A 25221-nucleotide genomic window follows, 5' to 3' on the forward strand; every position below is an offset into this window, starting at 1 on the left:
TTCTTAGTCGCTTGTTGGTATTGTACATAAATAATTAATAGTAAAGTATGCCTTCTCAAATTTAATGAACATTATTGTCCAGGAGCGTTTGGAATCTTGAAAAGCAAGAGAACAAGTTATTGCAATAAATGATTCCCATTGGGTGAATTTTTTATGGTATTTCTCAAATTGGAGGAGGGAGGATTTGAACCCTTGACATCTCCTTTGAAAACATTAAAAGATGCCGGTTGAGTTACTAGACTCTTAGCACATGTGAGTAAAATTAGTATTTGATCCAAGTAAAATTAGTAGTATAAAAAGTAAAGAGATTGTGTGTGTAGAAAACTAGTAACATAATCATTTGGAATGGAGCTGATAATGTCAATTTCTTAGTCAATATAATTTGGGAAGGATTATGTTTTATACACTTTTAAGTAGGGAGGGAGATTTGAATCCAAATATTTCCATTGAAATACCAAAAAATGCTATTTAACATGAAGAAAATAATTTCACAGCACCTATATCCTATATCGTTCTCTAAGGCTATTTCTCGGTGTCTTATATTAAGTAGATAGTGTTGCTCCAATATATCATAATCTGTAGGAACTTTGTGGCTTAGTTGATGAAGATACAAATCACCTACTGTGAACATCAATCAACATATTACTTTCAATTTTTAGGGGGTGTCCAGGTCAAGTCAAGTTGATTTGAGGCTTAGTCTATCATTAATTCGACATGATCATGTCAGCTACGGGAGGACGGAAGCCATTATTGATCAAGTAGAAACGTTATCTTGACCATCTGGAAGTCCACAGAAGTAGGTCAAATGAAATTCATGAAACCAATTAAGGGTGAATGATGGTTGCAGATTTGGCGATAATGGCACGAATTTGAGCCATTAAGTGTCAAGAGAGGTGAAGAGATCTTTGCCAAGTTTTGACAGAGATGTCACTAGGAATGAGGTTATGAGAATGCTAAATGGGAGAGAAAGCAAGTTTTGGATTATGGTAATAGGATATGTACAGCAAAAACATATTATAAATTAGATTTGTGTAATAGCGATTAAATTCTATATGAAAATAATTTGTATATATATACACACACACACACAGAGCTGAGATGAGGTTGGACAAGCAAAACCTGTCCCCATTTTTTCATCTCTTTGGAGTAAGAAAAACTCGCACAAAGCAAGATGGGTCAAGTGGTGTTGAGATTTTTTGACATCCCTAAGGTTAGGGCAATCCAAAGACCTACTAAACTCAACTCACCCATCTAATCCAATCTGACCCAAAGACTCATGGATGGTTTTGAATGGTGGGACAGTTGATCACGGTCTTTGACACTTGAAACCAATGATTCTTGATTCGAGTATCAACTTGGGTGATTTCTCACTCGCCCAAACCGACTTGATTGAAAATAACATAACAATTTGGCCATATTTAGAAATTGGGTGCCATTCACTCATTGATTGGATCAAAACTCAATCATTTCCCATCCTTTTTTTTTCCTTTTCATTTTAAATTTCAATATTCAGTCCTTTCTCTCTCTAAAAAAAATAGCTATCATTCATTTGAATAACTTGGTTATCCATTCAATTGGTGGGTTAATCTCAAACCCGAGCCGACTTTAACTCATGTTTGTGTAGATGTATGATTTACCCCCCATATGAGAAGGTGAATACATGATAGATTTTCTCAGAGTGTTTAGAGTCTAGATAGTCCCAGTCAAATTTATTGACAGCAACATACACCTATTTGGATGGCCCAGCCTTCATCAAAGGTTTGCAATCCTCGTATTGTAAGCTCTGTTACCTTTCCCTTTTGCCTTAAAAAAAAAATAGAAAAAAAAAATTTAATATAAAATAGAAAGTGAGAGAGAAGAAATTATTTTTGTTATATCCAACGCTTTTAGAAAGAAAAAAAAAAGAGTCAAGAGAGTGTTTGGCACTACTACTTAAATAATAGTTTTCAGTTTTTATACACTAAAACCGGTTGTTCCATAATTGTCCTAAAATCTTGAGATCTCCCATTTCTAGCTCATTAGCTGTAGGAAGCAAACAAAGCACTTTGAAAATGCCAGACTACAGACGCATGGTAAATGCTGTGAAATTTAAGGGATCTATATAAACCAAATTTAAGCTCATTATTCCACAGGCCTAATACAACAACTCCCCCAAAGAAAATCAAAAAGTATATATGGTGATTTTTAATAAATTAAGACATCTCAAAGGGTTTGAATGCTGTACTGAAATTCTGGGAAGGGATATATGCAGATCGTAATTATGATGCATCCATTTTTACCATTAAATTATATAAATATATACACAACACAAACACATGATAATAGATCTATCATCACCCATCTACTTTATTTTTATTTTTATTAAGTTGTCTTAATGCATTGATGCTAGTGACAATGCCTTTATTTATTTTTCTGATTGATAATTTGATAGTTACATGGAGTGCGGGGGAATTTGAACTTTGAATACTTTCACTGAAAGCACTAGGTGTCAATAAACTACAAAGCTCTTGACAAATGAAAATGCTACTTGGCACAAATTAGAGCATTGTAAACCAAAAATTAAATTCAATGGCATTCATTTTGCTGTTATTGAAAAATGTCACTGGGGAAGATCTGACAATAATTAATGTGAATTGTAATGCACCTAATGGTTTTGAATGTCTTCTTTATAAATTTCAGGCATTCAAGTCATGAAAATATAGAGCATGGAATTTAAGCACCAACTACTGAAAAATACCTCTTTTTAACTAAAATGATGAGTAAATGATATATTATCTCTACAAGTTTAGCTCATTTTATTTATGAGTGTAAATCTAGGATCATACTATTTTCCACAATTATCTTTATATAACACATTGCAACTGGTTACTTGTCACTTTCATATTGACCTATCATTTTTTCTTCACTTATCATAACCTGCTACATCAGAGTTGTAGTAAGGTTCAGTGGCGGCTTCAGAAATTTTGTTTAGGGGGTTCATTAAAGATTCTTAATAAAAAAGAGAACTTAAATATATCGAGTTATTGACAAAAAATATAATAATAATACGTGAAGTTTTACAATTTTATTCTACAAGTTTTCAAATTTTGAATGTTACATGATAGTTCATTATGAGTATTTATTGCCAATGTGGGTAGCTATAAGCCTATGACCATTTTATTTTGTTAAGTTTGTCTAACATTTTTATCTTTATAAAGTTGTTATTATCTATTTGACTTTATTTTTATAAAAAGATTTTAGACTAAATGACTAATCTCAACTAATTGACTCCATATTAATTATTGACGTACATAATCACACTTATTTATACATAAAATTATGCACTATATGTCTACTTAACTAATCAAATACTTGAACAATCACTAATTTTACCATTTTTTTCTTGAATTTTACTAACTTTATAACAAAAAGTTATTATAACATGATAACAATATACACGCATGTTTAAAAACCCTCTTTATTTCCTAATTATTAAATCATATAAAGTTATATTATATTTATATTGTACACACAATCATTCACACGCATCATAATTTATACAAATAACATTATAACAAAATGTAATATACAAAATCAATATTAGACACACTCACACAAATATAATATAAACTTATAAAAAAAATTTACACTTCCAATTCACAATCACTCACTCTTTAATTTTAGAGTTAGAAATACTTGTAATAAGGATGTGCAAAATTTCAGTGAGAGTGTGCAAAAATATATTTTTAAGAATAAATTAAAGTATTAACCTAACAAAAAAAATATTATATATATATAATTTTATTTTATTTTTGAAGTCAAGGGGTTCATTTGAACCCCCTGAATAGGCCATAGCGCCGCCCCTGGTAAGGTTGTGGTACAAAAGAGTGCAAGGTTTTTTATTTTTATTTTTATTTATTTTTTATATTCAATTCTTTCATTTATTCAATCTTAGTACCACTCAGTAATTATTTCTAATGCATTTACCCACATTCCAGTGTTTATGGATACCACAATACATGCCTAGGACGTGACTTAACATGAAGTGAGGCCCTGGTGCCAAGCAAGAGTACCTCGTACCATTTTATTCTAATTCACTATTGGAATGTTCATCTTTAACTAATGCTTGAAGTTCACGTGAAAGATTTTAAGATTTCCTTTTCTTCATTGATAATTGTTTCAAAGTCATTATTAAGGATGAGTGCTTGTTTTGCTTGGTGCATCGTCTATATTTTTTAGAACTTATTAATATATTTTGATTTTTTATTATTGGATGATGCAAGATATGCATTTGATTTATAGAAGAAAAAGCTCCATTTTGAACCATATAGCATTGATTTCCTTTTCTATCTTTCTGTTGGATCATTTTATGGAAGTCCATGTAACTCAATATGGAGTAAGCAGTGAACAAGCTCCATATACATGATTAAATTTTGGCTGTTATATTCTGTATCTTTTAAGATATTAATTTTTAAAATAAGAAAGAATAAAGTAAATATGCATAAGTTTAAGGTGAAAATGCACTTTTGGTCCCTATATTTTGGATCATTTATCAAAACCTAGCTTTGCTACAAAACCCAGGGTCCTTGATGAACAATTTAACGAATTTTTATTATTATAAAAAACACCTTTTGGGTGTTTTCTGAAAATCATTTTGCATACTTAATTTTGAGAACAATGAAAATAGGCTATAAAAGATTTGGAACCCACTAGTTTTTGTTTTTAAAAACAGTATTCTGTTTTTAAAAATGGGGTACGGCCTTAAACGTTTAGGTTACATACAAATTACTCTTCATGTAAGTTTGGATTTTATTGTCAATTAGATTTTAGAGACGTGATAGTAAATCGATATTTTTAATTGACTAAGATGTTCAAATCATTTAATTATTTGTTGAATTGAAAATTGAGATGTTAAACAATTTATTTTATGAATTTATATAAACATATTTACATTCATAGATATATATTATTTAGATACGATATAGTTGATATAGGTGGGATTCAAACTCATATTCCTTTTGATACTATGTTAGATTATCAATTGTCTCAAAAGCTTAATCTAAACTCATATCCTTATTCGATAACAATACTTTATCATTTTTCTTTTTCTTTTTTTTAGAATAGAGACGTTATCAATTATACTAACCAAAAATTACAAAAATCATGAGTTTCATGTGATAAGAATTTGATTGTCATGGTCATGACTCATGAGCCATATACAATAATTATCATGCTACACATATCTACGCCAACTCATGAGTAACATATGTGGGTGAATTTACAAGATATATATGACATATCATACTACATTCATTTATTTATTTTTTTGTTTAAGCAACTTCCAATTTAAAACTTGCAGAAATAATTTTTTAGGATTTTAAAGATAAGGCCGTTTATAATCCAAATTTTTATTTCTTTATTGCTTGTTTAATGTATAAAAATAAATGAATTTATATAAGATATTGGAGAAAATTATAATTCTATGGCTATTTTTTTCTTGACCGGAATCCATAGAATTGAATGATTAGAATCTTGTCAAACCTGCAAGTTTTGACTAGATGACAAATATCTAAACCAAAGTACTGAAGTACCTCTCTTGATTCTTTCAGTTTTCTTGATTCAAATCTAGCAATTTTATTTAAAGAAGTAAGTGAAGATTAATTACAAGTATATCATAATTCATATGAGATCTAAGATTTAAATGTAAATGTTTTTAAAGGCAATTGAGGAGGAAAAGAATTTTCCTCAAGTTTTCAAAGAAATTTTCCAATCCTCCAGTTCTCCCAACAAGCAAATGGGATATGAGGTTTAGAGTATTTAATTCCTCTTTAGTAGAGGTATAATAATACAAAAAGTGTTAATCATGTGATAAAATAAGACGTACAAGATTTCAAGTTTCTTTTGTATCAAAATCTCTTGAGAGTTCGTAATTCTATAAATTTTTTTTCCATTTGATTACCACTGTTTCTATCACTCTACATTTTCTAAAAAGTAATTTACGAGAATTGTATGTAAGACATATGAGATTTCAAGTTTCTTTTGTATCAAAAATCTCTCTAGTGATCAAAAAAAAAAAAAAATCTCTCTATAAAAAATTTTTCCACCTGATTACCACTGTTTCTATCACTCTACCTTTTCTAAAAAGTAATTTAACATCACTTTTCCCACTAAGTATATCACTGAAAATCAAAAAATTTAAATGTCATGTGGGATAGGATTAAGAAATGTTATTACATTAATTTCATGTGAAAACATATTGTAATACAAAAAATCATGAATTCAACACGTATGTTTGTTAAAAAAAAAAAACCATGTGTCTTGAGAACAATTTCAGCATATAAAGGAAAGATCAAAAGATGTAGTATTCAAAGGGAATTCAAGAATTTAGTATGTGATGACAAACTAAAATTTAAGCATGTTGGTGGCCCACAGTGTTTGCTCTTGAAAATGTATATTGGTTTTGGTGTGTGCTCGTAACAAAAATCCACTGTGAAAGTTGTTTATTTTTTTTTAAATATGTTTTTTTAATGGAATTGGATATAAAGTAAATTTTTTTCTTATATTTTCTTAGGAGATTAGATGGCTAATGTTGACAATATCTTGTAAGATATTAGTTCACAAAAATTAAAATCTCAAGATATTAGGATATTAATTAATCATCATTAATGATATAGTACATTTACAATATATGTACAAACCATAAGCACATGACAATGTAAGTAGCCAAATAAAGAAAACAATAATGCAAGGCATGCAATCAAGGAAATCAATTTCGTACCAAAGACCGTTTTAGTTTGGTACAAAGAACAATATATTTCAATACCGGTTATTATTATTGTACCTTTACGGTGCTCGTCATTACTGGTATACCGCTAATTTATATATATATATGTATGTATGCAGGTATGTATGTATATTATTCATTAATTAAACTTCATATAATTTATTAAAATTCCTTGAAATTATAAGACAATATTGATATATATATATATATATATATATATATCTTGCTCAAATATAGACCAAATTACAATATTAAGCCTTCACGCTTTTGTAAATATACTTCAACACTTAACTAATCAAATTACTCAAAAGTATTGAATATTTCAACATGGTTGAACTTTTGGATCATTGTTTTGTTGCGAAAAATGATTTTGATTGTAGCATATCAATTTGTTTAAACAACGGCTAAACTAAACAAGGTATAGATGGAAAAAAAAAAATTGTATTTAACAATTACTAAATGTGGTGATAATTGTTTAACAATGAATTTCTAGATGCTCCTATTTGACCTGAGCACATCCCAAGTTCTTCCCTTATATATATATGTCGCAAGCAATTTCAATAATCGGACAGAACAAGATTCTAGTCTTTCAAAGTAAAGATACACATGTTTTACAACTCGCATTTACAAAAAACTATTAGTTAAGGATCAAGCTAGGTGCAGATAGAGATCTAGTGTAAGCTAGAGGCAACATGAGAAGTTTCTTAGTCCTCCCAACATAAGCTCGTTTTGTCAAGTTATCGTAATCGTTATCTTCGATTGCATCCAAGATCTTACGATACAATAGTAAGGATGTCCATACCTGCAAAAACACCACAAATGTTTTGATGCTAGAATTAATGCTTTAAATTTAAAATTTTATGAGAGGAAGAGTGAGAATTTATAAAGTGGAACATACTGGCCAACGGCTAGCCTTGTCAAGCTGAGAAGCTCCCACCTCTGCCAGGTTGAAGTAGAGCCTTGCCCTTGTTATCTGCTCTTTCATGAACTCTCTCCACCTATCAGTGACTTTCCCTGTGAAAACATCCTCGTCGCATAATCCAAACTGTGCAAGCTCATCTTGTGGAAGATAAACTCTCCCTCTTGAAGCACTGAAACAAGTACTTAAACAAAGTTTGGAGAGATTGATTGAGTCGATGGGGGAGAAAGTGAAGTACAATAGTTTGAACTTACTCCTCTCCCACATCTCTGAGAATGTTGGTCAGTTGATTTCCAATACCCAAGTAGAGAGCTGCATTATATATAGTTTGAGCAGAAACTGGAGATTCTGGTGCAATTCCCATTACTGGAACACTCATTAGGCCAACTGTTCCAGCCACATAGTAGCAGTAAAGGTAGAGTTCTTGAAAGTTTTTATAGCGAACATTTCCCTGTATCCATTCTCATTCCTTCGATCATGTCCCTAAATGACTATGATTGGAAAGAAAATGAAATGTATCAAAGTGGGACATTTCAGAAAAATATATGAATGAAAGGTTTGTTTTATTACAAGCGAGGCACTAGGAATATGAATTTTTTTTTTTTTTTTTGAATGAAGAAAAAAAAATTATGAAGTGAATAAAATAGCATGGTCAGTGCACTAAGAAATGGATCTCAACTAAAAAAAATCAACTTAAAAGGCAGAAATCCCAAGCACCTTGATGTCTAAAGGGAACTTGAAAACAGTATCCGTTAGTGCAGCATCGAGCATGTCATAAGGGCGTCCATTGAAAATGTCTTGCAGTCTGTCTTCCCACCTATTAAGAACCGCAGAGCTCATATGACCAGCATTAGGGCCATCGACGAGTTCATCTGTTCTCCTGCACCAAACTATAGAGAAGCAGTTCATAATTTATAAAGAAAAACCAAAATATTCAGTTGTCAATTTTACAATTGCTTTAAGTGTATGTAGAGATTTAGGATCAGTTAGAATAGCTCTAAATGGAACCCCTTGACTTCTGTGGTTGGTATCGGTTTAGCACTGCCTAGTTTGTTGGTTGAAAACCTTGGTCCCAAATTTTTGGGGTTGGCTATGGATTCTCAATAGATTAGCTAACCATCTAAAGATGAAAAATAATGACTTTCTTACGCACATGGTTGTTATTATTAAAAATTTATTTCCTTTGATTTTCTTGCAAATCAAAATCTATTTCAGTTGCAATGATCTAGGACACATTCTTACCATATATTGCCCATATCGCTTTCTGTCGCTCCTTGGTCATTAGCAAAGTTCCTGCATCAAGACAGTGCCCCGAAACTTAACATCAAACTTAAAACAAAATTGGATAGAATTAGATACTAGTGTCGAAATTGAAGGCAAACATCATGGGAAGAATTTGTGTTGACTCACAAACTCATATTATGTGTATGTGCGTGTAAATGTGTACCTATTGAATGGAATCTATTAGCAGTCATACATCATAAGAGAATCATTGAACCATCCATATAAGACTTGAATAATATATTAGATATTGGATAATATTGTCAAACTGATGAAAGAAAGGAAATGAAGTTGGACCTAGATAGAAGGTCTTGGCATATTCTGCACAAATGTCCCTGCACCTTTCGTATGCTTCTGCAAGAAACTTAGGGTGGAACTGCGGCTTTTCTCTAGTATCTTCCCTGGCTAAGTTTTTAGACTGCCTTTCTACAATTTCCTGTACATGTAAATCAGCAAAAGGAATGCCATGCATTGCCAATGCTGGGAAAATGCTTGTGCTTTTTTGCTGGGGAGACATGGCCACTTCAGCTCTTGTAACTGTAGATTTTCGAGATGGGAATTTGCCATTGCTTACACTGATGCAAGGCTTAGCTGCAGGTGCAAATATTGAACACATATGGCAATTCTTTTTGCTGCTTTTAAAAGACTAAAGGTGTAAGAGACAAGATGTCATCTACTCTTATGAATGAAAGTTAAGCTTGTAGGACATTGAGTAAATCTCTATGTATGCGTTCTAGTTATCTTATTAATATTATAGCCAAGATTTCAATGTATGATGTCATGTGGAATATGCTGCAGATGGCCCCTATAAAGAAACATTTAAAAACTTCCATCTTATTTTGTGCTTTTATGTTACACTATTTTCCCACTAAAGGTTTATAGTGTCCATTTTTCATTGTAGAAAATCCAAAATACTAGGAGTTGATCTGTCAAATTAGGAAGTTCATCTAGAAAATGAATGGTTGAGATTATTTAATGTATTTGCCTCATGATTGTTGATATGTTCATATGGCAGTTTGTGCAATGTGCTATCATTTTTGTACTTTGTATCCTAAACCCATATTATATACACCTTTGGCGTGCAGATGTGTTTTACAATGACACCTTCTTTGGCGTGCAAAAGGGAAAGACGTGTTTTACAATGACACCGGATTTGTCCGATACTAAAAAAACTATCGTAGTACTAAAAAAGAATGACTCCTCTACAAAGTACTATCAAGGATATAATGATTCAAATCTTGGCATTTTCTTGGGTGCAAAGTCTCTTTGATCTTATTATAAGCAGCCGAATAGAAAGAAGTATTTTTTAGCTTATCATATGGCTATTAAATGTTACTTCCATTTTCTTACCAATAAGTTTGAAACATTGTGAATTCAGAAGCAATAATATATTTGACAATATGTGACAACAAATAAAGACACTAGGAAGCATGATAATTTAACGTAATCAGATAAAATTAGGGGATTGTAGAATTAATTAAAATGGATGGCTACAACTGTTTTATATATTATTGTCCAACATGTACATACGATGGATACTGCAAGTCTGCAATGTATGTTTAATTTATACCAATAAAGACATATAGACCTTATATGATGCAAGGGAATCATGTGTTTTACAAAGATGCTGTGTAATTGTCTTGTACTCAACGAACCAAGCTTTGTTGGAACATCTGTCTTCTTGTGCAACCTTGCTTTAGAATCTTGTATCACCCAATGATACCCCCTTCAAACCCTTAACTTCATTTCCCATGTCTTTGTCTTTCAGTTATGTTTAGATTGCTAAGTCCTGAAGTTTCTGTCCAATTGGCAATTAACTATGTGAGATTGTAGATAAGAATGTAAAGTTCTAGCTAAATACAGAAGGAAAAAAAAATGGTACATGAATTGCTATGTCATTTTCCATGAAGCACCTTTGAAGTTTGAATACCTCAAGCTAGCTTCTTAATGGACTTAATCTCTCCCTATTATAATTATTAATACTTTTTAGTTTGTTTTGCTTAAGATTTAAGTGGGTTTAATTCTGAAATAGTAAAAACTAAAAAGTGACAACTATCATATAATTTGCATGTAAACTACAAGTTGTATGTATTTCTTTTCCATCCTCCAAATTTGGAAATGAGACACTAACGAACAAAATCTTTTATTGGTGCACACAGCCACATGGGCGTTTGTAGTCCAACGGTTAGGATAATTGCCTTCCAAGCAATAGACCCGGGTTCGACTCCCGGCAAACGCACACGTATATTTGTTTTTTTGTTTATTGTTTTGCAGTAATGTCCTCTCGATAATAACTAGGACGATTGACATCCAATGGAAAAAGACATTCCTAGCTGCAACAAAAGAAATAGAAAATAAGTACACATTTTATATATATTTTTTGAGAACTATTAAAGACCTCACTTTTGGAAAAAGAAACTGGACCACTTGATATATTTATCTTTTTCTTTTTGTTGGGTCCTTCACATGGTAAACAGTCATCACCATAGGGACTTGAGAGTCCTGGAAATAAGATACTGAAGGTATGCCACTTAAACTAGCTAGAGTACAATTGGTTTCATTTTCAATCAAACGTGGTGCTTTGATGTTCTTATTACTAACATTAACACAAATGTGTTTAAAGTACAGATTCATTCTACGCATGAATGTTGGTAGTTCAAAACTCTTAAAGCAGTAATTACACTGAAATTGCTTTCCACTAATGTTCGTTTGCCAGGGCCTTCTAAACAATTTTGTAGTGAGAGTTTTGTTCTTAATTTTTTCTCTAACTTTGATTTCTCTCTCAGTTTTCTTGACATCCAAAATGAGAATTACTTTCAAAAACCACACTTACTATATCAGCCAAATCAAGCATCTCCAGAAAACAATAAAGGTTATGAAAAATTGACATTTAGTAATGAGAAATAAACAATCTTTTTGTTCCTCCTATAGTGTTCTAAACAATGATATACAAGTGTTAAGAACAGGGAAAACAAGATGGAATATACATATATCTATTAGTTAAGTCATCACTCATCAGTTCTCTTCAAGGAAGTATGAATTGTGCCTATAAATGTTTTCCTGAATAGATACAGATGCGTGACTCAAATTGGTTTCAAACACACTTATATTTTTCTCTCCTTTCTTCCTCATTGGGGGAAAACGAGCCAGCATATCACTTTTTTATCTTTAGACCCATTGGCATGGGCTTCAATGCTGCCAAAACCACGGCAACTTTACAAGCAAGAAATCCCATCATACCAACCACAAGTTCTTTTGGTGTCCATGCCAAGGGAATATCTCCAGAGCTATACTTCACTATGAATAAAGCAAAACCAATCACCAATGCTAGACTTGATACTGGACCCCTGAATCCTCCAAACATGCTATCAGTCCCTTCTGTCTTCCTGGAAATAGATGCTGGATCTCTTGAAACTGGTAAACCATCAACGGACCTCTGTAATAGCAACAGATACAAGAAACCACTAAGACCACCAGTTAGGAATGCAAAAGCAGTATTTTCCCCAGCTGAGAATGAAGCAACTGATGTACCAACAAAGATCAGAATGGCATCATAAAGTAGCAAAGAGATCTTCAAATCTGCATATTCCCTCATGCTTTCCTCGATTGATGTCCCATGACTCGTGAATGAAGTCTGTTGGGAGAGGCTTTTGCCAAAGAAGGCAAATGAGTCAACCCCAAAAAACTTTGTAGCAACGTGAGGTCTAAGTTCCACCATGGATACGTCACTTCCCTCCCCAAGCAAAATATCCTCAGTTTGAAAATCATATTGGAAGCCAAAATACTTATGTTCGTCTCCATCTTGTTCTTCTAATGAAGGTTGACTCCCACAAATTGCTGTCAAGCTCACACTTCCTAATCTCCACTGACCTGACCTTGGAGATAGAAATGGAACGGTGTTAGAATCTTTCCTGGCCAAAAATGGATCATATATAGGTAAATTCATGTTGCTTTTGAAGTTTTAAAAGAAACCAATCTTTGTTAAACAAGTAATTAAAGAGGAAACCTCAGTAAATAGTTAGTAATGTCTATGATCCTAGAGTTGATCAACTAATAGGCTAGTAAAGAGATACGATTACATCATCATACTGAAGAGACAGAAGTAACTTTTAAAATGTGCTCTGAGTGCCTAAATCTATGTGTTTTTCCATAAATCATTCCTCACATTCCTCAGTTGGGATGCAAAAGAGAGATACATAAGTGTAGCATACTGTTCCAGCAAGTATTGAAGTATCCCTAGCAGAGACTAACCTGATTCAAGACTTATCCAAAGAGCTTCGACTCTTCCCAGATTAGGTCCCTCAAAGGTGAACTCATCAACAGAACCTCTTTGGAAATGGAGTATCTCTGGGTCAACCACATCCTCTGATTTTGTCGAATGATCTGTCATCAAACTGGCTGGTATCCTCTGTAATATGGTATTACCATTTTCATCTATCAAGCATAGGAGAATCCCAGCATTTAAGTCACTCAGACTTGAGCCATAGATGTTACTTGTACCGAGCTTGACCTTGTATAAACACTGTGATCCATCCTCATTCACAGATTTAAAAATCTTTTCTGCAGTGGTATCTGTGTAGGCTTTCACTTCTTTGGCTGGCAAGAGATGGAAAGGTTTTGCATAGCCCTGAAAATCTGTACACAAGCCTATTAATTTACTTGAAGATTGAAGAACTAGAAAGTGCTTCAACCTAATGCTAAAGCAGAATGAGAAAATAAAGTCTATAACCCTAGTGCCACGGTAATGCAGATACTACTGCTCTTGTAATGATAATGTGCAGAACTACTATCTATGCTGATTTAGTATTGGAAGAAAGGAATAACCCATCCCTATGTATAAGATAATAACTATAAAGAGAAGAGAAGACAGTCAATAACTAGAGCTATCAATGGAAACATTCAAATTGACACATTAGCAGTTTTGGATTGAAATATTCAATGGAAATCCTAACATATTTTACCACAACTATGTTATTGATCCACCGATTGTGTAACAACTGGCTTTATGACATGGCTGCTTAAAATAGAAGGCTGCACAAATCATAATCTTGACATGCCTTCTACTGTCCATGTCATGGAAATGATGAACAAAGGAAATCATTCTGAGGCAGCACAAAATAGAAGGCAGGATTGTTCAGGACTTTGAAATGATGAGCTCTATAGAAGAAGAAACCTAAATCAATCAAATGAATTCTGTGACTATTTAGGACATATATCCTTGCAATTACTTGTTTCGGAGTCCTTGAAATTATTAATTGCTGCATGACACATAACTTTGGAGCTACTTCATCTCTAATGTAAAATTATAGAGTAGTTTTTTGCAGAGACTATGTTAAAATTACAGAGAAAAAAAAAAAAAAAAAAAAGAAAGATCAACAGCCACAATATTTTGGATATCTTCCCTTACAACATCAAGAAAGGCCTTGTTAATTCATCAAAAGGAAAGACATGCATGTTTTCTCAATAAGGATCACATATAATATCAGCGTCCAAGGCTACAAACAATTACAAAGCTATTAGTCTATTACCACCACCATACACATCAAAAATAACACTCCAACCAACACCAAGAGTCATTTACGCCATTTTGTTTACAACGAAGCATTGACAATCAAAAGCAATAACGGTGTATCCAAATCATGCATATAAGACTTCAATTTTCATAAATCATGTTGATTTATCACCAGTATTTTGAAAACCAGCCGCAACACAAAATGATGGGTAAAATTTAACAGTAAGAGAAATCAATACCATAAGACAGTACTCCATAAGTTTTACTTATCATTGCAAGTTAAAACTTCTTATATAATTGGCAAAACAAGATTGACTAGAACTATTAGTATAATATATATTATGTATTTGATAGAGTCAAGTTTAAATAACCTTATATGTAGTCAACTCAGGTTAGTTGAAAGTGAATTGAATACTCTTACAATTCACAAATTTAGAGACATACATATTAAAGACATAGCTCAATATGATCACTGTAATCCTTTACTTTCTATCCAATTTCCTTAAGTAATGAAAAGATTGATTTTTTCATTCATTTAAAAAAAAAAAAAAAAAACCCAAAAACCATATTATCATTACTCTAATATTTTTATCAATTAGCACTACATAGTACATACATATCAGGTAACCATATAAAAATCTCTACTTTACACACCCCCAAAGAAAAAAAAAAATCAATCTATCCTGCTTAGCCTTTCCATTTGGTTCCTTAGAATAGAGGAAATAAAAGAAAGTAAACAAAATTCAAAATTTTTTTTCTATGGAAAACAAAGTTAGTATTTTTTTTTTTTACCTTGGAAATCAGATTTTTTGGAGAGGATTCTAAAGTGGAAACGCCCAGTTTGTTTGTGAATTGGGTTTCTTCTTCTGAGGAAACTATGATGGGTTACAGAGATAATTTGCTTCAGAGAAAGTGACTCCATAGCTGCACCAGAGAGAGATAACCACAGTGAATAGTGATAGAGGAGATAGAGGAAAAAGCTAGATTTCCTAATACACTAAAACTTAGTCAAAATATATGTATAGCATTTATACGACAAGTTGGGCGTTTGTAGTCCAACGGTTAGGATAATTGCCTTCCAAGCAATAGACCCGGGTTCGACTCCCGGCAAACGCATTGATTCATTTTTTTGTCCTATGCTTTCTTATTTTATTTGTAATTATTATTTTCAAGGGCAAGTTTTGAAAAATCTTTGTAACTTCTTTTTTAAACACCCCAGTATATCCAACAAGCAAGTGAATTCTGAGACTACTTAATTAGGACATATATCCATGCAATTGATTGTTTCAGAGTCCTTGCAATTATTAATTGCTGCATGGAACATAACTTTGGAGCTACTTCATCTGTAATGTAAAATTATAGAGAAAAGAAAAACTCATTGCATTGAATTAATTAACAGACATAATATACAGGATATTCATCCCTTACAAGTTACAACATCAAGAAGGGTATGTTTGGTTGGGACGATTTTAGGGGATGAAAAATGTTGAGTGGAAAATAGGAGAGAAAATGGGTGGAATGAGTGTTTGATACTGGAGTGTTCCAAAATCCAGCAAGCCCAATCTAATGTAAATTCAGCCCAAAAGCTTTCCTTGAATCAAAAGAACAACCCATTATTTTAAGCGTTTATTATTATTATTATTAATAATAAAGAAGTTAAAACAATCTTTAATTAGTATCTCTTAGGATGTATTAGACTTTATTTTTTAATTCTGATAATACACTCTGAGTTTTATTTACTTCAGCCAAAAGGTTTAAATTGAGTTTGGAACAGCCTCCAAGTATAGGAAAAAAAAAAAAATAATTAAAACACTCACTTAACATGACCAAAGTCAGATATGACTTTTAAGAACTAGAAACACAATAAAATACTTGTTTGCCTAGGAGAAATAAAACATAAAGTCTGATACATCCTAGAAAGCACTAATTAAAGACTGTTTTGACTTCTTTATTAATAATAAAAAACGTTTAAAATAATGGATTGTTCTTTTGATCTTCAAATAAAGCTTTTGGGCTAAACTGACATTAGATTGAGTTTGTTGAATCTTGGTATACTCTAGTGTCAGTGTTTGGTTGAAGGGGGAGGGGGAGAGAAAAATAATAAAACCCGGCTGTTTTCTCTCTGGGCCCACCAAAACTTGATCTCTCCAAAATGGAGAAAAATGGGAGGGAAAGTGTGGTACAAAACTTTGGATTAAAATGCCCACTGCCTAACTTGTTTTTTCTTTTCCATGGAAAACAAATTTACTATTTTTACCTTATAAATCAGACCTTTTGGAGATGATATATACTAAAGTAAAATCACCCAGTGTGTGTGAAATGTAAATTGGGTTTGCTGGGATTCTTCTCCTTTGGAAACTTTGATGGGTTGCAGAGATAATTTGCCTCAGAGGAAGCAACTTCATAGCTGCATGAAAGAGAGACAACTATTAAGCCCCCAAAAAAAAAAAAAAAAAAAAAAAAAAGAGAACCATAGAAGAATATTCTTTACAGACAAATTTACCTTAATGAAAATAATATTTATAACATCTTTATTACAACCATGGCGTTTGTAGTCCAACGGTTAGGATAATTGCCTTCCAAGCAATAGACCCGGGTTCGACTCCCGGCAGACGCATTTATGCATTTTTATTTTATTTTATTTATAAATATTATTTTCAAGGGCAAATTTGGAAATGAGACACTAGTGCTCAAAGCCCACATGTGCGTTTGTAGTCCAACGTTTAGGATAATTAGGCCTTGTTTGGTTTAAAAAAAATGGTCACTCATCACTCATCACTCGTTATTCATCACCCATCATTTATCACTCATCACTCATTACTCATCACTCAAAATACCCCCAATTTCCTACCCACCTATTTGGCACATATTTTCAATTTCTCATCACTCAATTTTTTCTACTTTTTGTGGGACCCATACCTGAGCACTATGTCATAAATTCTGTTAGCCTACCCGCCTTCCCCCTCCCTCTCTTCCTTTCATTCTCTTCCACCTTCAGTCACCATTGCCCTGTTACTCTCACTGAAGCTATCCTCTTTCTCTTTCATTTCTCATGTACACACACATCAACAAGAACAATCCTATCCCAAACCTACGGCCAAACCATCATAAACATACAAACACAAATGAATACAAACATAAACTCATAGGTACCCACAGATGTTCAAATCAAAACCCACAAATACCCAAATCAAAAATCACAAATACAGACCTTATGCCCAAATCAAATCCGAACCCAAACCACAAATCTGAACCCATAACAGCCACCCACATCTCAGATCTAAACCCACCACAGCCACCCACATTTCTGGGTATAAATTTATGCATGTATGAAAATGATGGAGTGGGTCTAAAGAAGAAAGAAAGAAAGAAAAAGAAAGAAGAAGAAGAACCAAAAAAAAAAAAAACCGGGTGTGGGTCTGAAGAAGACGGAAAAAGAAAGAAGCAGAAGAACCAAAAAAAAAAAAAAATCTGAAGAAGGAAAAAGAAAGAAGAAGAAGAAGAACCAAAACGTTGGAGACTCGGCCGTCGTGTGGAGAGGCGAGAGGCCTGTCTCGTCATCGAACTCGTTGACGAGCGGCAGAGTTCCGAGCTCTCCGTTGAGCAATGCGGCGGCGGAGTCGGCGGAGTCCGATGCGCAGCAGAGGTGGAGGAGCTTGGACACTACTCGTCGGTCTAGTGGGAGAAGGAGAAAAAATTTATGAAGAAATGTCACTTGTTGCTGGGAGAAGGAGAAAGGGGAAAGAAGAAAGAGGAAGAGAGAAAGAATGCTGCTGGAGAAAGGAGAAAGAAGAAAGAGAGAGACAGAGTCGTTGGTGATGGATGTGACAATGCACTGGTGAAGGGGCCCACAGTCTCAGCTAATTTACGGACTTGCCACTGAGTGACCGGTTTTGAGTGATGAAAACAGCTGAATTGTGTTTTCATTTTTGGTCTTCATCACTCAGTTTTTTGAGTGATTGGATGACCAAAACCGGGTGACCAAATATGAGTGATGGTATCCAAACAAAAAATTTTCTGTGGGTCCCACAAATTTTGGATGATGAGTGATGAAAACACAATCATATCACTCAAAACTCTCTCATCCAAACAACCCCTTACCTTCCAAGCAATAGACCCGGATTTGACTCACGGCAAATGCATATAATAAAATCATTTGCATTTTTTTTTTTTTAAAGAAAATTAAAAATTTGTTATTGTTTTCTTTTTATTTAGTCTTTTGGGCATAGCTGGTGATGAGCTTGAACACTTTAATATTAACCTCATTGATGAGTCTTTATCTAAACTTGCAGAATTCTGTAGTCATGTTTATTTTGTCTTCATGCTCATATTGTCTAAGCCTTTTGACAAAAATCAGAAAGGAACACAATTTATTTAGCTCTTTCAATTTACACCAGAACTACCATCCCCAAGATAATACCTTTCAATATTTAGCTCTTTCAATTGTACATTGAATTGATACTAAATTTTGGTAATGTGTCTAAGACTCTAAGTTCTGACTTCTGAGATCTTTGTGTTCTGATTTTGTTTTAGCTGACCTGGTTTTGTAGCCTTCTGGTGGCGTTGTTATCTTGGTGCTGTAGGTGTACAGGTGTTGTCCTATTTGGGTTGAGTCATGAACTGATTGTATGACTATTTTTTGAAAATATCAACGGATTAAAAGTAGAATGGACTAAAACCAGTTTTAAATAGGAAGGATGGTACAGATTTTCAAGTGAAATTAGAGTTTTATTTGGATAATTTTTTAACTTTCTAGCTACTCCAATATTTGATATCGATATATCACCTACCAAGCCTGAAATGATTAGTCTACGTTTTTTTTTTTTTTTTTTTTGGTATATCATGGTCTCTGACTCTCTGTTAGCTTTGATCTTTTAATTTTGCATGTATGAGCTCAAGACCATTACATGATTGGGTAAGACTTTTTTTTTTTTTTTTTAAAATCCCAAAGGATTTTTGGGCATTGATATAAATGAAGAAAGTTCTTCTTGTTTTTTCTTTGCTATTTTTTGTGATGAGATATGGTGAGTAAGGAACTCGACCCTCTTTGAGAATTCAAATCCAAAATCAATCAAAATAGCAGCAAAGATTAATATACTTTTTCTTCCCAAATTAAGCCATTAAGAAATCTAAAGAATCTGTTGCACTATGTGCCGTGAGCTATATAAATAGTTTAATTGCATATATATTAAGCTTTTGTCGTTCAAGTTTGTACTCTTAAAGAAAATTATTTAGAATTTTTAGAGTAAGACTCAAAATTCCGGTTCTCTTCTCTCATTTGAATAGTAAATTTTATCATAAATTTAATATGTAAGATTCACAAAAGGACACTAAATAATTACTTATTATTTGACTTTTTGGTTCATGTGTGCCGGCCTCTAAATTCTTCTGTCAATAAATGTTGCTAATTGGGCTTTTGTTTGATTGACTTTTGGGCCAATTTCTGACAACGAGAATAGACCCAAAAAACAAGAAGAAGAAGACGCATGTACTCACCGCCCCATCCTTCAATAGAAAATGTATGACTACAATAATATGGTCCATATTTTTTTTTGCTGAATAATAATATGGTCCATATTAGTCGGAAAGTTTCTACACTTTTCATGCTTTCCTAATTAAAAAATTGACAATGTGTCGGTAAGACTTTGTCGCCATCTATTTGAGCAAAACATTATTATAACTTCTCCAAACTCCAAAGTTTGCAGGAAGAGATCTAATAAATCTTCATACAAAAAACGTACACTTTGTTTATTTCTTTTTATGATAAGTTGGTAAAAGACCAACTTGACAAGGAAATGGAATATTTTTTTTTGTATGTTTGCGTTGCGTAACGGGTTCAAAAGAAACAGCCAAAAAAATGCCAAAGTCTCTTTAGCACTAGGTATCACCTCTTTGATTCTGGTGTTCTGTTTGTTTTTCAACTCCTTCTAACAAACAATGTACCCTTTTTATGGGAAAAAAAGGGTATCGCTATCGTGTGTGTGTGTGGTCACTAACCTTGTCAATTTAAATTCCAATTCAATATGGTATAGAGTACCCTTAGGTAAGTTATGGCTATCCACATCACAGCACAACATTTTTTTGCTAAAGTGTGTGACTCAAACCAACACATGTTTGTAAGCATCATTTAATGCCAGTCCGAGACTCTTACACTTTCACACCATAGGGGGCTGAATATGGGTTATTAATAAGGGGTCAAACCCAAACTAGAGAGAAAAAATAAATTTATAATTAAAATTGTGAAACTAATAATTATTCATTAAATTCCTTAATTTTGAAATAAATCAAATGTAAACACAAAGATTGGAGAAATGTAATTGTTCTCACCTTCAGCACTATACATACGGAAAATAATAGTAAATAACTCCCTATAATCACCATAATAACATTACATTAAAGTCTTTTTCAATCACTATTTTGATGTGACCTCGTTGGCTCTTTCTCATTAAATCTATATAATAATGAAACATTTTAGACATTTTGGTTCTGGCCATTCTTTTCTATATTAATAATTTTGCATCTTCACCTCGCATCCTTGGTATAGTAGTCACTTTACAAGTATAAATGCTTATGGGTGTGGGGGGTAAGGGTCGGGGTTCAAGTCTCCAGCGGGGAGTTTCGCACACATATATACTTAGATTAGGCTAAAGTAGAAATTTTATCTGGTATAAAAAAAAAAAAAAAAATTGCATCTTCAAATCCAATCACGCAATGACAATACCCAGACTAAGACAGATCTCTTATTTAACCAATAAAAACTTTACCAGTTGAGGTGATATACTAATATTTGATATCTTCTTCAAAAAAAATTCCATATAGAGGACCATTTTATTTTTTTTGAAAAAACAAAAAATTCCTTATTAGTCCCATATTAGATTTTGATTAGGCAGGTCAATATGTAATACTAAAAATTGTCAGCAGAGTAGTTCTAAAATTTTATAGGAAAATGAATATTGTACCTGTAGGGTCACGATTCGGGATCCAGGCCCAACAGGTATGGGGTTCTGGTCCAAGGAGCCCTAAACAATGAATTTGTAGAGAGTGGGTTACAGAACTAGGCCCTAACGAAGTGCGTACTAGTTAACATTGGGCCATACAACAATTGAAAATAAGAAAATCTCCTTCATGTCCATTAGATATACGGTCCGAGGAGACGTAGGGGATGTATTTCTGTCTCTGATCAAAGGCTATGGTTCTCACCCTCTTCTTCTGTTCTAAGTTCCTCCTTTTTCTGGTCCCCTTCTTCATGGGGACTCCCCCCTCTTATATAGCCCCCTTGAAGTCATCAGGACCTTACACTTATTGATCATTGGACCTTCACTTGAGTGCCCATCCCATCGGACATCTCTCCCATCTTTCTGTGAGTTGTGGTAGCCAAGGTAACACTGTTCACAAGTCCTCTACACATTAATGCGGTCGGAAAAGTAGCTGCTATGCATTTAATGTGGCAGCTGTAGCCTCTCCCTTGGTATCCTACACTTTCCTCCCTCTTATGGGCTTGTGGGACTCATCCCTGTTAATAATACTCGTTGGAGTGAATCCTTATAGCTGGCAGAGTGCATGTTCGAGCCACATTTGGTACGTCCAATGAGACATTTCTCCTCGGACTGCCTTTTAAACAATTTTGGCCCCATAAGAATTGGGCCGGGAGCTCTTTTGGTACCCACACCTTCTCCTCGGACATGGTTGAATTTTATATGGGGCCTAAGGCCCATTGTATGATCTAGGGACTTTACCCCTACAATAGTCCCTCAAAATTCCGGTTCTTTCCCTCTTATCCGATGAGAAAATGCGGGATTTTGACACTTATGGGATTACTTATTGTAAATCCTTGTTTTACGCATGTGGAGGTACAGCCCCACGTGCCTCATTACTGCTTCTGGCGTTTCGTAACCCATGAGGCGCTAATTATTGCACTAGGCGGCTTTATGTCCTTCGAATCCAACGGTAGGGCGCTTGATCAACGGTTGATATTTTCCCAATTCTCTGGGCGGGAATAAGCCCGTTCAGTTTCTCCTCGCTATATAAGATTTCCAAGGGGAATTACTTCCATTTTTTGAAAAAACACTCAAGCGTCCCAGAGCACTCCAGCACTTCTTTTTGCAAAGCATACAAAACTCCATAGACACTCCCTTGAAGATTCCCGGCGAGTTCTTTAGAAGCTCGAGAGGTTTAGGATCTTCGCTCCCGTAAGTGCTCATTTCCTGTATTACTTAGCCTTTCCCCTCCGTTGCCTTTCTCGGCTTTCTTCCTTAAGTAAACCTTCTTCGCGTCGCCTAGGGTTAGTGGGATGGGTAAGCTTGAGAAACTGGTAGACTCTCTGGCCGGTATGGAAGGCTTCAGGGCCAAATATCATATCTCGCCGAGAGTAGGTCTAGAATATTGCTCCTCGGACGAGATCTTAACCAAGAGAAAGACGGGGCAGGTCACCATTCCAATGATAGCTTTCATAGAAGGAGGAATGACGATCCCTATGGGGAGAATAACTAGGGATTATTTGCGTGGTCATAGGTTGGCCCCCCACCAGTGCGCTGCGAACATGTTCTGAATCCTGGGGTGCGTAGACGCTCTGAATGAACAGATGAACCTCGGCCTCTCATGGCACGATGTAGGTCACCTATATGAATGTCATAGCCTCAATGAGTCGTATTACCTGAAATCCAGGTCCGACGAGGTGAGACTGATATCCTGCCTTCCCAAGTCCAACAAAGGCTTGAAGGACGACCTTTTGATCGTCTTCGGAGCATGGCACGACAGTCTTCACTGCCCAGTTAGGGCGGGAACACCAGGTGGGGCACTGTAGGGTCAGATCCCTTGGAGGGGATCTTAGTCTCGAGTTTTTCTCTTCCTTATTTCGGCTTTAGTTTTGATTATTTGTCTCCTCGGACTAACATAACCCTTCCTTTGGGTTTTTGCAGACAAAGAACAAAGAACAAACAACTCTGCGGCTAAGTTTGGTCAACGTCTAGGCCCTTAACTTCCTCCTAAGGTTCGAAATTTTTGTGAGTGAGGACGGGCAATTGCGTGCCACTCCTTTTATCTTGGACTACGAGCCCCTTTCACACGCTTTAGTGGACGCCGGTCAAGCCATCATGGCTAGAAGTCCCCGATTAGCTCGCATCGACGTTTCTAAACCAGGCTTTCTTGCTCGGAGAGACCTACCTCCCGTCCAATTGCCTGTTCAGTGCGTTCTTCCAGAGGTAGTTGTCCTAGGAGAAGGAGCTATTCCTTGCACTCATCTCTTGAGGCTCAAATTGACCAATTTCGCTTCGCCGAGGAGGGAGAGGTATTAGCTAAGCCTGTAGAGCTCTCAGACTCCGGCTTAGACATAGACCGTTCCTCGGCGGCTCCCACCCTTGGCTTGGTAATTGCTCAGGTTGACACGAGCCAGGAGATTGAAGAAGAGGACATGGATTTGAAGCCAAGGTCTGGTCTCAGAGGCCTCTTGTCCAATAGAAACAAGGGGCAGTCTTCTAGGGATACCCCCAAGGAGCAGGCTACAGCCAAACTTCCTCCTCCTCTTCCCCCATCAACTGACCCAACGCTACAACCTCTTCCCAATTTGAGGCGGAAGAGACCAGTGGAAGAGTTGGAAGAAGGCGAGGTCGGCCCTGAAAAGGCTAAGCAACAGAAGAAGGGTAAAAAGCCCAAGGAAAAAAGGACAAGATCTGTTGATAGCCGAGACGAGGCCGCTATGAGGAGGGAGAAGCGGACCTGGTCCCCACGCCTAGAGTTGGATGGTGCCCCTATCTTATGGGACGCGACTCTGTGGGAGTTCCAACGAGGACAGGCGTCTTACCTTGCTGAGACCTTGCAGCAGCTCCTTCTCCTGCCTTGTGACATGGAGGGGCTCCGAGCTACTCGGCAACCGAATCTCTTCATGTCGCTGAAGAGAGATATGGCCATGGTAAACGAAGACTCTTCCTTGTTCAACTTCTTTATTTCGCACCTGCCTATTTGTTATTTTATTTTAATCAATCTTCCATTACTCCCACGCAGGTCACTCAACAAATTTTTGTAGATGAGGCGTGGGCCAAGAAATCTCGTGAAGATTTGAACACTGAGGTTTAGTCTCGCCTCGTCGTGGAGAAGGCTACCGGCGTCCTCAGGCTGGAAAAGGATCGCCTGAATAAAGAAATAAAGGAGGTGCTGAAGGCCCGTGACAGTGTTAAGGCCAGACTTAAGACCACCACCAAGCAGGCTAAGGACATGCGCCAACAGCTTCATCTGTCCGAAATAAACCTCGCGACCGAGAAGCAGATGGTCTTGGACCTCAAGGCAGAGCTATCAAAGACAAAAGAGGTGGCTCGCTTAGCTAGGGAGGCGGCTGAGGCTGTGGTGGCAGCCTCCTACGAACGCGGAGTGGCGAATACCGAAGCTAGGCTGACCGAGGAGGTGACTACGGTTTGCAGGGACTACATCACTATGTCCTGGGGAGTGGCCTTGGACTGGGCGGCAGTTCCCTTGGACTCCGACCTTAGGAAGATTGAGAATATCTTCTTTCCTGAAGATATTCGCGAGATTCCGGACTCGGTTCCTCCTGAGGAGCCCTTCTCTACTAGGGTCACTACTTCGGATTCCCTTATACCAGAAGTCGAGGAGGTGCAGCCACTTGCAAAGGACAAGTCACCTGAGGACGCCCTTACTATAAGGGACGTTGTCGTACAATCCAAGGAGGCCATATCTGAGCCCAAGGCAGGAGGCGATCATCCTGAGGCAGAGGTCCTTGCGAAGAGTGCTGCCCAA

The 25221-nt window shown here is 35.3% G+C and overlaps 1 protein-coding gene, 3 non-coding genes and 1 pseudogene across 4 annotated transcripts; 3 read left to right on the forward strand and 2 right to left on the reverse strand.

Annotated features, from left to right (window-relative positions):
* Positions 1-7327: 7327 nt before the first annotated feature.
* LOC126719385 (phytoene synthase 2, chloroplastic-like) lies at positions 7328-9664 on the reverse strand (annotated as a pseudogene).
* Positions 9665-11130: 1466 nt separating this feature from the next.
* On the forward strand, positions 11131-11202 carry TRNAG-UCC (transfer RNA glycine (anticodon UCC)). The gene has a single exon. It is a non-coding gene; the product is annotated as a tRNA-Gly (tRNA).
* Positions 11203-11836: 634 nt separating this feature from the next.
* Positions 11837-15459, reverse strand: LOC126719393 (uncharacterized). The gene is made up of 3 exons (XM_050421953.1): positions 15268-15459; positions 13215-13598; positions 11837-12833 (listed from the first exon to the last, which is right to left on the reverse strand). The coding sequence occupies exons 1-3, from the start codon at positions 15395-15397 to the stop codon at positions 12118-12120; spliced, it is 1230 nt and encodes a 409-aa protein (XP_050277910.1). The 5' UTR covers positions 15398-15459; the 3' UTR covers positions 11837-12117.
* A 60-nt stretch (positions 15460-15519) lies between these two features.
* On the forward strand, positions 15520-15591 carry TRNAG-UCC (transfer RNA glycine (anticodon UCC)). Its single transcript has one exon. It is a non-coding gene; the product is annotated as a tRNA-Gly (tRNA).
* Positions 15592-17020: 1429 nt separating this feature from the next.
* Positions 17021-17092, forward strand: TRNAG-UCC (transfer RNA glycine (anticodon UCC)). Its single transcript has one exon. It is a non-coding gene; the product is annotated as a tRNA-Gly (tRNA).
* Positions 17093-25221: the final 8129 nt, after the last annotated feature.

The sequence above is a fragment of the Quercus robur genome, chromosome 1 (assembly GCF_932294415.1).
Source record: "Quercus robur chromosome 1, dhQueRobu3.1, whole genome shotgun sequence".
Lineage (NCBI taxonomy): Eukaryota > Viridiplantae > Streptophyta > Magnoliopsida > Fagales > Fagaceae > Quercus > Quercus robur.

Excerpts from the sequence above, each read along its gene's own strand:
- LOC126719393 (XM_050421953.1), bottom strand. The coding sequence starts at position 15,397 with ATGGAGTCACTTTCTCTGAAGCAAATTATCTCTGTAACCCATCATAGT. Across the intron at positions 13,599-15,267 it reads CAAAAAATCTGATTTCCAAG|ATTTTCAGGGCTATGCAAAA; the intron begins GTAAAAAAAAAA and ends GCTTGTGTACAG. Across the intron at positions 12,834-13,214 it reads TTGGATAAGTCTTGAATCAG|GTCAGTGGAGATTAGGAAGT; the intron begins GTTAGTCTCTGC and ends CTCCAAGGTCAG.